Here is a 15,771-nt window from a genome sequence, read left to right on the forward strand (position 1 = left end):
TTGATTGTTCTTTTAATTTAGAATTAATGGCTGATTGGTAGTATTGGCTGTTTGGCTGATTTGTGTTGGTTGCAAGATCTTTTTTTTTTGTTTTTGTTTTTTTTTGTTTGTACATATTCAAGTGGAAATTATTTTATTAATTATTATGGTGAGAACCAGTCAGACCACCTGCTACACCTTCGACAAAATGATCCAAGAACTTCTTGGTTATTCTAGTATAGTTTGTTACTTGCTCCTTCCACTTGATAAATGCTTGATAATCGTCCAACTTGTCAAGACTCAACTCATAATAGGTTGACAATTGATTGGTGTGCTTTTCGAGATCCTCCTGTAGATATTCAAATAGATTTCTCTCATTTGATTTCTTGTCCAAATAGTATCCATAAACATATGAGTATTGGAGAACTCTACGATTCTATTATATGAAATATATTATTAATAAACATGAAAATTACAACTAACTTATTAATATTATTTATAATTATTATTCAACTTACTCTCAACAATTGTTCAGTTGCTTCCATCAAGAACTTTGTGTCGGCGGATCTAACATCAAACTTTGATAGGATTTGTTGTTCTTTTTGATGAGCGTTTCTTCTTTGTTCGTCAGCGATTTTCTAATTTAATTACTTTTTTGTTAGTATACATATATATTTACTTTTTGATTATTTCTAACAATCCAATCTATCTTACCATAGCATTCTTATGAGACTCATATCTGTGATAGTAAAACATGTATGCCTCCAACTCTGTCTTTGCATCGTTTGCCTTTTCATCATCCTCTTTAGCTTTTGATTTATCGTATTTGTTACAGTTGTAGTATCCACCTGTGGCGGAACCGTGATCGGACCATGGTCCTCTGCACAACCAACAGAATTCAAAACCACAACCACCTGCATTCTTACGACAGGTCATATGCATACAACCTCCATTCTTTTCAATGGGTGATCTACACTCTGGGCATCTAAAAATAGGTAAATAATTAATTGGTTAGTCGACAACTCTTAAACTGTGTTAGCTAGATTCTACATACTTTTTAGTGTTTGCCAACATCCAAGTTACATTTTCGGATTCATCGGAAGCTTTCTGCAGCCATTTGTCAACTTGACTGCAAGGGCATGGCATGTGATCACCGATTTCAGAGTCGTTACAGTTGAAACAGTATTGGAAGCCACACTTGCATGTTACGGCCTCCTTTCTCTCCTTGCGGTCGCAACGCACTGAATATACACATCCTGGTGCCGGACACCACTTGACTTGCGGGTTGTCGTCTACGTAGGACTTGAGGATAAAGTTTGAATATTTTTCGTAGGCGACGGATTCGATCAATTTCTTAAAGGCATCTTCGTGAACTTTTACTTTACATTTCGGTGCGGGACAGGTCGAGTAGATGCACTCGGGACCCTCGCCAATCTTGCACTCCAAATACAACTTCCAACAGGCAAGACAATATCTGTGATCGCACGACAGCGCAAATGTTTGACTGGGTGGAAAATCTTCGAGACAGATCAAACAACTGAACTTTTGAAGTGATTTATCGACTGCTTTGTCCAAACGGAGATTGGGAATACCTGCATCACTACATAATTTATCTTGATTATCCATAAATCGTTCAATTAACTTTTCTTTATTCCATCTATATTTAGGATATTAATAAAATAGATAGATTGATAAACGATTTGTTAGTTGTTAGTTGTTTTGTTTTTCGTTTTATTTTAACATACTTCATGTGTCTTAGCAAAATAGATACGGCAGCCTCTGATGGGATAGAGAGTACATCCATTACCTCTTTGATTAGCTTGCGAGATTCGGAAACCAATTCACTTCTATCCAAGACTTCGAAACTCTTTTGTCTTGTCAGTTTCCCTATCGATCGGTTAGAGGAGTGTATATCATCAAAGTCAATCTCTTGAGTGCTGTACTCGTAGTCCATCTCTTCATTGTCAGCCGATTCATTTCCAGATTCCTCTGCAGAGTCGTCATCGACATCGTAGTCATCATATATTTCGTCTTCCGACATCCTTTAGCTATTGATATAAATAAATATATAAAAAAATAAAAATAATTCTGTATAACTATATATATATAATGTTAAGTTAGAATATAATACAAATGTTGCAATAATAATTCAAATTCTTGTTGATTGATTGTTGTGAATAAAATTAAACAAAACAAAATTAAAAAAATGAGAAAATAAAAAAAAATACAAAAAATTACAAAATGCAAGTTGGATCCAACTAGATGTTTGGTGATTGCCAAGCTGCTTCTTAAAAAAGATTGTGTGATTTGATTTGCTTTGATGTGATGTTCCAACAAGAAAAACAGTGGAAACCAACCTTTTATTAAAAAAAAAACAAAAAATTTGAGAATTAAAAAAAAACTAAACTAAACTAATATGGTATGTCTATTATTATTATTTGTTACTATTTATTTGCGATTTTATTATTTACTTATTTATTTGATCAAATAAGTTAATAAATTTTTTAATTAATCACCAATTATTTTCGAAAACATATAAAAATATAAATAATGTTAAAAAAAAAAAATAGATTATTTATTTAAAAAAAAAAAAAAAGTATGATAATTTAAATAACTACAAAACAAAAAACAAAAAAAAAACCAATTAAACAAATAAATAAATTATTTATTTATTAAAAGTAAGAGAATTACTACACCCCCATCACCAACACCACCATACAACTCTTCATTTTTAATATCTACTGTTAATAATAATATTTTCAAGACAATTGGAGAAAGAACAACAACAACATCATGCTAGCATGTGTGGGGTGTGTGTGTTGTTCGTTTTACAACCGCTGCTCATTCTTTCTCCTATCATAAAAATATATATAAAAACAAAAACAAAAAAAAAAAAGGTAAACAATATATATGTCAAACATAATAAAAATGAAGGTTTGGTTCATTTTAATATAAAACGAGTATTTTTCTCTCTCTAACACCAACACCACAATATTTGATATTCTACAGCACATACTATTATTGATTGATTGATTGATTGACTGATTGATTTTTGTAATACTATCATTTCATTAAAAATAGAAATAAATAGATGATTGGATTTATAAAAAGACTTTATCTTTTACTTAAAACACAATTTTTGATCGATTATATTTAGAACTAATTTTAAATTATATACACATTTTAAAATTAGTTCTATTTGAGATGTTACATAATATGAAGCCAAGAATTTAGGTCCAAGATAAGTGTATTATCTAATTTTATAATTACCTTGTTTCTTTTCTTTTTTTTAATCTACCAAAGAAAATATCGAATTTGTATTAATTTAATGTTTGATAAGGTAACTTTTTGTAATTATAAATTGTAATGGTATATATTGTATATGTTTACTGTATTTAAAATGATACAATATTACTATAACTATCTAAATAGCTAATACAATGACAAAAATAAAAATAATATTAAATATATAACTATCTGATTAATCTACCTATATAAATCTCTATCTTTTTCTCTCTTTCTTTCTTGAAAATATCTTTGGTGTTTTTTTTGTTTTTTTTTAATAACGAAACTAATACCAAATGATATTTATAATAAAAAAAGATATAATATTTGTTTATATAAAAAAATAATAATAAATTAAAATTAATAAATTAGTTTGAATAACAATTATTTTATTTTAAATTAAATCGATTAAAAAATAATTTTTTTTTAATTTTAATTTTAATTTAATTTTTTTGAAATTGATTCTGGTAGGTACAAAAAGAATTGCAGAATTTTGAAGTTGTGATACTCAACTATCAGTTCAGTATTCCGCCATTCAGATTTTAACCAACCAATATTGTTGGTCAACCATATTTGGTTATTTAAAACAATTTTTTGTTTTTTGTTTTTTTTTGTTTTTTTTTTTTTTTTTTCTAACATACAAGAATCGAATCGAATCAAATTGATTCGTTAAAAGAAAAAAAAAAAAAAACAAAGAGAAAGAAATACTTCAAATCCAACTATTTCAATTCTATTCAACATATTCATAATCTTAAATTGTTATGTTAATGTTTGTTTCCCAAAGAAAAACAAACATGTATCAATAAGTTTTTTTTTCATCAATGTTTACAATTTTTTTAATTTTATTTAAATAATTTTTTTTTTTTTTTGTGGGTTTTTTTTTTTTGCCTATACTATAAAAAGACATTTTTATTTGATTGATAACCAATGTTATTAAACACTTCTTTGTATATACATATATGTTTATTATCTATTTGTATGAAATTCATAACATCTAGTCTAGAAAGAAAGAAAGAAAGAAATAGATTGAAGTTAGGTAGTTAGTTATTCAACCTTGTTCGTTTGAAAATCAAAAAAAAAACAAAAAAAAAAACAAAATGAGTAGCAGCAAAAAAGCAAACAGCAGTACTACTAGTTTGGATGATAAAGAGAAGTCGCTGAAAGAAAAGTATGAATCAATCAAAAAGAGACAACTTGAAATCGAGAAACAAGAGAAAGATAAGAGTGCTGAAGAGAATAGAAAGAAATTGATTGAAGCTAAATTGTTGTTGACAAAGGTAAAATCAAATCAAATTTGAATGAAGATGATAGGACTGTCATGTCTATAAATAATTTGACCTTTTTTTTTTTGAACTTGTTTTGTTATCTTATTATTATTATTATTTTAGAATATATATCGCTAACGTTATTTAACATTACTTTAAATAACAATAGAACATTGATCAAACCACAGAGACAAAGTCAACTGGATTCAAACGACCTACAATCAACAAGAACAAACCAGAGTTGAAAAGACAAAAGAGTGATGGTGGTCAGAATGATTTTGAAGATGGTGAATGTAATGACAATGCTGGCAACAACAATAACAATAACAGTAGTAACAATAACAACAAAGAAATTAATAATAACAACAATAACTATAACATTACCAATGTTAATCAAGTACATAACACAGGATTGAATAATAACAACTTTAGATCATCATATCAAAATAACAATAATTATAATAATAATGGTGGTGGTGGCCAAGAATATAGAAATAATCATCAAAACTATGATCAACTCTATTCTATATATGTAGGTGATTTGGCACCAACAACCTCTGAAGAAACAATCAAACAAGTCTTTAAGCAATATGGAAATATAAAATCAATCAAACTATTCCCACAAAGAGGGTATGATATTATTACTTAATTAAGATTAATACAAACAACAACAACAACTATTGATAGTCCAATTTAACTAATTTAAATGAATACATTTACTAGGTTTGCTTTTATTAACTTTACAGAGCAGGAAGCAATTCATAAATCTATTCAATCAATGAATTGCGGTGTTATAGATGGACAAACTGTAAAAGTTTCACATTCAAAGAGTAATCATCAACATCATAACAATAACAATAACAACAATAATAATAATGTTAATCTATATCAGCATCTACAACAGCAACCTTATTTAAATCATAATATTCCACAATATAATAAACCTCATAGTTCTGGTGGAAACTCTCCTCCTCATCCTCTACACCAAACAACACCAGGAGATAACAACAATAATAATAATAATGATCAAAACAAAGAATATGGTGAGGTAGAAACTTATAATAAATCAGAAGTTAATCAACTGCAAAACCCTTTATCTTCATCTTCTTCTTCTTCTTTATCAACATCGTCATCACCAACGTCTTTTTCTTCATTTGAAAGAATCAATAGAAGCGATAATATCAATGATATAAGTGAGTAAATCATTGTGATAAAAACTAAATACTTTATTTATACTAACTATCTAAACTTGAATTAATTACTTACCTTGTCTCTTAAACTAGATTCCAACAAAGAGGTTAATAATAATAATATAGATTTTGGTAATACAACAAATAACAATAATATATCATCAGAAGATATGAACAACATTAATAACAATAATAATAACATTATAAAAGATTCCCTGAGGAGAAGTATCACAAGCTATGAAAACTTATCATAGAGTAAACTAATAAACAATGTTTTTAGAAAGTAATAAGAGTAAAATTACAATGTTTGTTTTTTTTTTTTGTTTTTTTTTGAGACAAGAAGTAAAGGGTCAGATTTTTAAAGTGTCAAGTCAAGTCAGTTAGTTAGTTAGTTTAGTTTGTTAGTCAGGTAAGTCTAGTCAGTCAGTAAGTAAGTAAAGTATTTAAACAAATTCAAAAGTAAAGTTGTATAAGCGTTAAATAAAATAAATAAAAAAAAAAGTTAGAGAAATATTTTGATTTTTGTAAAAGTGAGTTTAGTTATAGTAGTAATGTCATAAAGTAAAGTCGGTCTTGATTGTTTGTGTTTGTTTATGGTAACACAAACAACTGTAGTGGCGGGCGAGCATTATTAAAGTAGTAGTAATAGTTTTTTCTTTTGTCGATAGAGTAGTGAGGAAAAGAGGATAGATTAGAAGGAAAAGTGGATAGAACGTGTGGAAAGAAAGGAAAAAACTTGAGAGCAAATTATATGTAGTTTTTGATTACATGGGATTATATATGTATATAAATATGATTGTTGTTTTCATCTAAATCCAATTATTATATAAAGATATATATAGATATATAATGATATGTGAAATGAGGAAAAAATAAAAGGAAATTGGGAGAGATAGAAGAAAGCGATTAAAGGAGTTGGCAGTGTAGTGGCGGCGGTGATGATGATGTTAACATGATCTGAAGGGTGTGAAGTCAATGTGTTGATTGAATGATTAACAGCGACAAGCAACAGGTGTATGTGTGGCAGCAATGTGATGTTGTTGTTGTTGATTGTTTTTGTGTTTTTGTTTTGTTTTTTTTTTGTTTTTTTTTTTTAGAGACCAAAGTTTGATTGTACACCTTGGAATGAGAATGAGTTACCAGAGTTGGTAGTCTCTGGAACCAAACCGGTGACCTCTTGTGTGTCCTCGTCAAAGTAGTTGTGGCAGATACGTGTGGCTTTGTCAAAGGTCTCTTTGATCTTGTGACTCTGGAGTTCGATGATCTTGTGGACACCGTCGGCCTCTTCGACGTATGGGTAGTAAAGGTTGGAACCGTTCTCACGCTTACCGTTGGCCAAAATATTCTCGATACCCTCCAATGCGACGTTGATAATACGGACTTCATTGCAGCTCAAAAGATCACAGAGTGGCTTAATGCATCCTTGTCTGACTAAATATTCAATCTGTTGGGCAGTTCCACCGCTGGTGGCGTTACTGATGGCCCAGGCAGCTTCCTTCTTGATTTCAAACTCGGCGTTGCTGAGCAAGTTGATCAACGATGGGATGATGTTGTTGTCGATGACCTCTTGAATCTGTGACTTGTTACCGGCGGTGATGTTGGAGATGGTCCAGCATGCCTCCTTCTTGATGGCCTTCTTGGTGCTCATCAACAATCTCTGTAGACATGGCAGGGCGTATACGTTGAGGACGACTTGGGTCTGCATGTCGTCACCGGTAACGATGTTACCGACGGTTCTCAAGGCTGGTGTTTGGACGGCACACGATGGGTGCTCCAAGAGCTCGACCATACGACGACAGACACCGGCATCCAAGACGGCTTGGATCTTCTCGTTTGGACCGTCCGAGAGGTAGCTGAGTGCCCAACAGGCATCGATGAGAACTTCCTCGTCGTTGTTGAAGATCAAATGCGAGAGTGCTGGCAAGGCGAATCTGACAGTGTCAAATTGTGGGGCTGGCTTACCACGACAGAAGTTCGACAATGTCCAGGTGGCATTACGAATCATACTGAGTTTTGGTTGACCGACCAATTGATTCAACAATGGTGGAAGAGCACCTGCATTCAATACCATATCTCTGCATTCCACTGAATCACCAGCAATGTTACCCAATGCCCAAACAGCTTGCTCTCTGACGTCGTCATTTGGCGAATTCAACAAGATAACAAAAACGTTGACTGCTCCATTTTCAATAACAACTTTAGTCTGTGTAGCTGAACCAGATGCAATATTTGTCAATGCCCAAGCTGCTTCAAACTATAATAAAATATTATAAAACATCATTAGTCTAAGTTTTAGTTTTTAACTACTAGCTAATGTTAATATTGTGTAGTACTTACTTGTAATTGTGGGAATTCGTTTTGTGATAAAAATTGGACAAACAATGGTACTACACCAGTTTCAATGACTTCTTGAATTGGTGGAGATCTCTCTGTTTAAACATATAAATAGACAATGTTAATTTTTAATGCTTTGCTTATAATTGATTGATTGTTTGTTTGTTTGATAGATTAATCTTACCAATGGAAAGAAGCTTTCTGAATGCAATTGTAGATTGAAGAATTTGATCATAGTTTTGTGATTGTAATCCACTGACCATTGCTGGAAGGTTTTCCAACTAAAATAGATATAGATAGATAGATAGAGAGAGAAGTTATGTAAGTTACTTGTTTGTTGTCGTTGTTGTTGTTGTTGTCGATTGTGTCGATTGCTATTTGTATTCTTTCTTATCTTACTCTTTGATTTAGAGATGGATCTGATTTAATATTTCTCTTCTTTGCTAAACTGTCTTCTCTCTTGTTCTTTCTGATGGAGAGTGCTACCTCCTCTCTCTTACGACGAGCATCATCAGCATCTATAATCTTTTTGTATTGACTCTTTCTTTGTTCTTGCTTTGATCTCAACATTTTTGATTATTACTTTTAATTTTGATATCTATCTAACTCTAACTAACTATTTGTTTTGTTTTGTTTTTTAATATTTTTTTGAATTATAAATATATATTTTAATTGAAACTATAATAATAATAAATTTTGATAATAATAATAATATAACAATAATATTTTTATAAAAAGTTAGTAAAATTAATTAAATTGATTTTTGATTTTATTTTTTTTTATTATAATTATTTATTTATTGAGAATAAATGGGTGTGTGCTGTGAGGAAATCAAAAAATAATAATAAAATAAAATAAAAAAAAAGAAATAAAAATTAAAAAACAAAAAAATACAAAAATTAAATGATAATAAATAATATGTATGTTTTGATATGATGTTGAGGAAACACGATTAAGATTTGATAGATAGATAGATCAATTGATACTACCGTAGTACTCAATACACAATTGTATATGGAGAATATGTGAAAGTGAGATTGAGAAAAGCGAGCTCGTGTTTGGTTGTTACACAACAGCAACAAAAAAATTAAAAAAAAATAATAATTGGTGTTTAATATTTGGTTGGTTGATCGATTGAAAGGAAGGAAAGCGTGTAAATGAGAATAATAGATACACGCTTATCAAAAAGAAATTAAGCTTACTTACTAAAAAAAAACTAAAAAAACTAAAAATCTTTTAATATGATAATGCTTATAATTAATTAATTAATCTTGTTTTGTTTTGTTTTTAACTATCGACTAATCTAACTCGATACGAATCGCTGTTGTATTATTATTATTGTTATTATATTGTTGTTATTTTTTTTATTATAACAAAAATATATTGTAAGTTTTGTGAAAAAATGTAAAAAATAAAATAAAAAAATAAAATAAAATAAAACACAATCGTGTAAGGCAGAAGTTTCTGTCTAACTACTAAATATCCAAACGAATTCGTTTACCAACAACTTTACTACACAATTGTTCATATAATATAAAGATATTTTTTAGATATTGCAACAATGTTATAATTTATTCTAGTTTTTAAACTTTTTTTTTCTTTTAAATTAAATACCAACAAAACCAATAAAAATATATAATAATGATACGAATGATATAAAATATGATAGTGTCGCTTTAAACTTACCTAAATTGTTATTATAACTATATTAAAATAAATAAACTAAGAGTTTAAAAATAATTATTAAAAATAAAAAGAAAAAAAAAAAAAGGGTTTTTTTTTACAAAGGAAGGAATAGTGAAAAACGAATATTTTTGAAGTTCTTTTCAAAAAAAAAAAAAATTCAATTGAATTTAATTTCAAAGTTTCAACCTTAATAGTTTAAATCGCATCTTGTACTCTTTGTTTGTTGTTCTGCAGAAAGAAGATTAAATCACCAATTCATTGATGTATTTTCTTTCTTCTGACCAATTTATAAATTTTTTTACTAATAATATATATAATCTATAAACTTTTTGGCAACAACATCAACATCAGCAAACAAACAACTTCTCATTATCTTTTGATGATAGCCACAAAAATAATTGTAAAACTTTTAAAAAAAAACAGATTTGATTCTTTGCTTTTGTTAACAAGACTAGATTATCACTTGTCTTTATCTTGTCTTTTCTTGTCTTAATTTTTAAACAACCTTTTTTGATTTTTTTTTTTACATTAAAAAAACAAATTAATTATTTAACTAGTTTGTTTTTTCGTTACTTTCAATTTTGAAGTTGATTTCAAGTGATATGATATGATGATGACGACGACTATTCACTTAAGTTAATCTATTTATGTTTTAAAACCGCGATGCCTATGAACATCGCACCACCACTCAAATATTAAACAAATTCAAGAAGATTTTTCTTTATTCTATCTTCCAAATTATTCTTTTGTTTTTTTAAAAAATTAAAAAAAATTATTAATTAAAAAAATTTGAGAACACAAACCAGGGAGAGTCAGTTAAAAAAATTGAATAATTTCAAAAAATTAATTTAATTATCAATTTTTTTTTTCATACAACAATTTATATAAATATATTCTTGTTCTTTGTTTGTTTCATTATTACAAATTTCTTGTTTTTCTTGTTTTTGTTGTTTTTCACTACACAAACCACACACACCAGTTCTTCTCAGATACAGTATATTTATATAAATATTTTGTTTGCATCATCTTATCAACAACAACAAAACAAAAACTACAAATAAATAAATATTATAATAATAATAATAATAATAATAAACAGCTGCCGTAATTATAAATATATTTTTAATATATTACTGTTTATAAATCAAACTTTATAATAAATTTTAATAATTTAAAATAATAATCTTTGATTTTTAAATATTTATTTAGTTTAGTTTATTTTATATTTTTATAGTAAAGTTTAGTTTGAATTATCGATTTAATTCAATATATATATATAGATCAAGATTCATTTAATATCGATCATAGTCATTTTTTTTAATAATAATTTTATAAAGTTATTAATGTTAAAATATATTAGTATTATTTAAATATAACAAATAATAATATATATAATAGTTTTTTTGTAAATATTTCATTTTTTTTTTAATTTAATATATATTTATAGTTTATTTTTAGTTGTTTTTTTGTTTATAATAGCGTAATATAATAATCTAAAATATGGAAATTGTCATTGATGGAATTGTATTACCAATCAAGTCAGGTAGTAAGAAATCACAAAAGAATGAACAACAACAACAACAGCAGCAACAACAAGCACAGCAGCAACAGGCATCACCTTCACAAGCTTCACAACATAAGCGAAATAAGAAGAAAGATAAAACATTGAGAAATAGAGCGAGAGCGAGAGCAAACTTGAATAATGCCGATACGATTCTGTTGTGTCACGACGACACTCCATCGAAAGATAAAATCAAACATGCATCGCTACTCAGTGCTCTTGAGCGCGCCATTGCCGCCGACGAAGACGAGGAGTTACTACTCGACTATATCAAGCACATGGACGTCTCTGATCCAGACAAGGAAAACGAGATTTTAGATTCAATGAAGTTTGGTGAGGATTTGGATTATATTTACAGTTCAATAAAGTCGAGAAAGGGACGAAAGAAACACAAAGTACAACAACCACAACAACCACAACAGCAACAACAACAATCATCATCACCACCTCAGCAACAATTGATCAATGTTTACTCCACTGGTAATCTTGTCAGTGATACATCGGACGAGTTTGACGACGACGACGAAATCGACCTCGATCTCGAAGCAATGTCCTACAAGAAGAACTGTAGATTGAAGAGAAGAAACCAATCATCCAATAAGTTGAAGCATAAAAAACAACAACAACAATCTCAGCAACAATCAAACACTCCAACACCTGTTGTTACTCCTTCAAAATTACTTTCATTTAAAAAGGCAGGTTTACTTAATAACGATGAAGAGTTAGAAGAAGAGCAACAACAACAAAAAGGAGGAGAAGTAGATGTTGTAAAACAACAACAAAAAGATAATGGTAATAGTGAGATGATGGTTAAGAATGTAGATTTGAATGCTTCATCATCTTCAATACCAAATACTGCTGCTTCAACGACAACGACTTCACCATCTACACCAAATAACTCTGTTAGAGCAAGACCTTATCCACTGGAAAAGAAGGTATCTTTCCAATTGATAAACGATGTCATTGTTTTGTCTTCATCGAGTGAGGAGCAAGAGGAGGATATAATAGAGGAGGAAGATGAGGACGAACAAGAAAGACAGGTAGTTCCGAACATCGATTCTTCAAACGAGTCACGTGATGCCGTAGTTGGTTACGATAACCAAGAGGAGTATGCTGATGAAAGTGATTGTATAATGGCTGGTGAGAGTGATTGCTATGATACCGACTTGGAGAAATCGAATGAAACCATTAAAACTACAACAAACTTGAACAACAGCAGCAACAATAATAATAATATCAATTTACATTCATTACATAATTTACACGGATTTAACAACAACAATAATAATAACAATAACAATAGTGCTTTACATAGTTTACATAATTTACATGGTTTTAATAATAATAATAGTAGTAGTTTACATAGTTTACACGGAATAAGTAATAATAATAATAATAGTAGTTTACATAGTTTACATAGTTTACATAGTTTGCATGGTTTTAATAATAGTAATGGTAGTAGTAATAATATTCATGGTATTCCGAGTTATTATCATTCACCAGCACCAATTTCGATGCCAATGCATTCATATTCGAATTCATCATCATCATCACATGTCTATCATGATGTAGACGATTCATCTTCATCAGAGTCGGAGGACGACGACAGAATCGTGTCGTGCTATGTCAATGGATCGGAGCCATCGGGTGACGAGAGTTGTTTCTTTACCAATCCGTTCAAGCAACAGACTCCACCCAAACAAAAGACACCGCCAGCTTTCACCTATAACAGTTTGAATTGCTATATGAAGCCGGACGACCACCAGGTCATCGATGTCTCTGACGACGACAACATAGTCGATATCTCCTCGGAGTCCGAGGAAGAGGAAGACCCAGAGGCAGAGAGAAAAGGATCATTTGCCGATTGGATTCGCAAGGTACACGGTTCATCCATCAACCTGCCATCAAAGGTTGCCAACAAGACACCAGAGTTGATCGATGTCGACAACTTTGAACCATTCATAAGAAAGCCAGGTAACAATCTCAACACTTACACTCCAACAACATCAACAACCACCACCACCACCACCACCACCATCAAAGATGAACCTTTCAATAATCATAACCATAGATTATTATTGAGTTCATCTGGTTCGATTAGAATAAGAGGTTATTAATCATAAACAATTTCATATCTCTCTTTCTCGTTATTATTTGTATATATTTTGTATATATCTATATTTATCTATTCAATATCTATATTTGTTTATTATTATTTATTATTTACTATTATAATTTAATTAGATTCACGTATAATTCCACCAAAACCAACATTGAATCCAATTATTGTTGAGTGTTTGAAGGATTGCTGTACTACTCAGTTGAGACAGGAGATCGAGCTGTTGTGTGATCGTGGACTCACTTTCTCAAGCTATTCATCTAAACAACTCTCTTCGATTGCCACTCTATTAGATAATTTAATTTTAAATAACTATTCACAGTAAGTATACAATGATGTTTTTTCCGACTTACAATCTTGTTTTTCATTAACCAACTGTTTTCTTTTCACACAGTGAGTTGCCACTCTGGCCAATGTCAAAAGTATCAATGAATCAAGTAGAATACCTAACAAGACAATATGGTATTTTCGAATGTGTAAAAAAGATTAGTAAGTAACATAACATAACTTTATAGGCTTAAAGTACAAAAAGTAACAATATGTTACTTCTCTGGTTTATTGATTTTTATTAACAATTCAACTTTTCAATTAAACAGAGGAAAGAAAGATTATATTTATTATTATTCATACGGTCACAAAGAAACCATCCATTCGTAAGAAGGAACGATATATTGAATCGGCACTCACAAACTATATGAATGCAACTCTGTTGAATTCGTATGATAATGTGATGTCGTCGCCATCCACCTCACCAAACAACAGTGGTTTCTTCCAATCACCAATGTCATCGTCGGGTGGAAGTGGAAAGAAGGCGAACAAGCATGAAAAGACAGTGCTCTACAACCGCAAGGGTAAGATCAGCCCTGGACAATCAAAGAAGCATCAGAGAGGACCAAACAAATTAAAGACTTCACCCAAATCCAACCATCATAACAATAGCAACAACAACGCCACCAAATCACCAAAACTTCAACATGGAGATGTGGTCGATCAGCATCGTGCACCCATACCCGACACCAATGTCGGTAATCTCTTACTAAAGAAAATGGGTTGGTCAGGTGGTGGATTGGGAGCTTCAGGTCAAGGTTTGGACACTCCTTTGCAGGCTGTAGTCAGAAAAGATCGTCTTGGTTTAGGATTGTAATTTAAGAATAATTTATAATAATAGTCAACTTTTTTTAATTTTTAATTTTTTTTTTTTTGGTTACAACTAAATTGGCAACTTCAAACTCAACATTACACCATCATTTTTTTTACCGGAACATATCTCTCTGTTCACAAATGAGTTTTAAATTTATTTTTAATAATAATAAACTAATATGACAATTCAATTGACTTTAACAAACCTCACATGTTTCTCTGTTTAAAAAAAAAAACAAAACAAAATAAATTATATATGATCACGACCGTCAAGTGATCATAATTATAATTACAAAGTATCAATCAGTTGAATTGAAAGTCAACCACACTTCTTTCTTTATTTTCTTTAATTTTTAAATATAAAAAAAAATTTATTCACTTAATGATTATCTTTGTTTTTCTGACCAGCAGAAACATCAGTTCAGTAACATCAGTAATAATTATATGATTGTTTTAAAAATGATGGGCAATAAATATTTATATTGACTTTTTAGTATAATAAATAAAACTTATAAGCAAAGATATAATAAAATAACCCCAACAATCTAATAACTTTAAAAACTTTTTTTTTTTTTCACAATAATATTTTATTATTATTTTAATATTCTAGTGTGGTTAATTTTAAAGTTCAATGTTATTCATAAAAACTCAAAGTTTATAGTAATAGAATCTAAAACTAATAAAAATAAATGTTGCAACAAACTAGGAGTTGTTAATAGATAGTGTGGTGCTTAGCTGAGTTTATTAGGAAAAGTTATAATTATCATGTTTGTTTCCTTTTTTATCATTAATACTCACATATATGTGTGTGTTTGTGGTGTTTACTTAAACATCGTCAGGTTAAGTTGTATAGTGTGGTGTGTAATAGTGTTATGTTATGTTGTGTTTTGTTGTGTTGTGAGTGGTGAGTGTGAGTGTGATTAGAAGATGAACTGAAGTCTATCAAGAGTATATACTCTCGATGTATGATATGACACAGAAGAAGAAGTAGCATATGACAATCAATCAATCAATCAAACAATCAATCTATTAATCAATAATAGTTCGTCATCATGAACAACATGATCAAATCCCATTCTTCAATATTTGAAAATAAAGAGTAAAACTTTAAAAGTACATTATTGGTATTACTGACTGTGTGTGTGTTTATGATTAAAGGAAATTAAATCAAATTAAAAAGAATCTAAAAATCGATGGTTATTGGTAACCTTT

At 29.7% G+C, this 15,771-nt stretch overlaps 5 protein-coding genes across 5 annotated transcripts; 3 read left to right on the plus strand and 2 right to left on the minus strand.

Annotated features, from left to right (window-relative positions):
* Positions 1 to 136: 136 nt before the first annotated feature.
* Positions 137 to 4,171, minus strand: rbrA (ariadne-like ubiquitin ligase; the record flags this gene model as incomplete). Its single annotated transcript, XM_020572432.1, has 9 exons — positions 137 to 415; positions 498 to 617; positions 694 to 964; positions 1,034 to 1,636; positions 1,725 to 2,021; positions 2,296 to 2,336; positions 2,671 to 2,720; positions 2,812 to 2,832; positions 4,159 to 4,171. The coding sequence occupies 9 exons, from the start codon at positions 4,169 to 4,171 to the stop codon at positions 137 to 139; spliced, it is 1,695 nt and encodes a 564-aa protein (XP_020437575.1).
* Positions 4,172 to 4,361: 190 nt separating this feature from the next.
* DG1074 (RNA-binding region RNP-1 domain-containing protein) lies at positions 4,362 to 5,178 on the plus strand (the record flags this gene model as incomplete). Its single annotated transcript, XM_020572433.1, has 2 exons — positions 4,362 to 4,541; positions 4,699 to 5,178. 2 exons carry the CDS (start codon positions 4,362 to 4,364, stop codon positions 5,176 to 5,178), a joined length of 660 nt encoding a protein of 219 aa, XP_020437576.1.
* Positions 5,179 to 5,235: 57 nt separating this feature from the next.
* Positions 5,236 to 5,973, plus strand: PPL_01426 (uncharacterized protein; the record flags this gene model as incomplete). Its single annotated transcript, XM_020572434.1, has 2 exons — positions 5,236 to 5,722; positions 5,846 to 5,973. The coding sequence occupies 2 exons, from the start codon at positions 5,236 to 5,238 to the stop codon at positions 5,971 to 5,973; spliced, it is 615 nt and encodes a 204-aa protein (XP_020437577.1).
* Positions 5,974 to 6,812: 839 nt separating this feature from the next.
* PPL_01427 (putative importin subunit alpha B) lies at positions 6,813 to 8,623 on the minus strand (the record flags this gene model as incomplete). Its single annotated transcript, XM_020572435.1, has 4 exons — positions 6,813 to 7,973; positions 8,057 to 8,148; positions 8,238 to 8,334; positions 8,453 to 8,623. The coding sequence occupies 4 exons, from the start codon at positions 8,621 to 8,623 to the stop codon at positions 6,813 to 6,815; spliced, it is 1,521 nt and encodes a 506-aa protein (XP_020437578.1).
* Positions 8,624 to 11,239: 2,616 nt separating this feature from the next.
* PPL_01428 (uncharacterized protein) lies at positions 11,240 to 15,649 on the plus strand (the record flags this gene model as incomplete). The annotated part of the gene is made up of 7 exons (XM_020572436.1): positions 11,240 to 12,092; positions 12,123 to 13,409; positions 13,545 to 13,740; positions 13,814 to 13,908; positions 14,016 to 14,559; positions 15,170 to 15,192; positions 15,603 to 15,649. The coding sequence occupies 7 exons, from the start codon at positions 11,240 to 11,242 to the stop codon at positions 15,647 to 15,649; spliced, it is 3,045 nt and encodes a 1,014-aa protein (XP_020437579.1).
* Positions 15,650 to 15,771: the final 122 nt, after the last annotated feature.

Source organism: Heterostelium album (genome assembly GCF_000004825.1).
Source record: "Heterostelium album PN500 unplaced genomic scaffold PPL_scaffold2, whole genome shotgun sequence".
Lineage (NCBI taxonomy): Eukaryota > Evosea > Eumycetozoa > Acytosteliales > Acytosteliaceae > Heterostelium > Heterostelium album.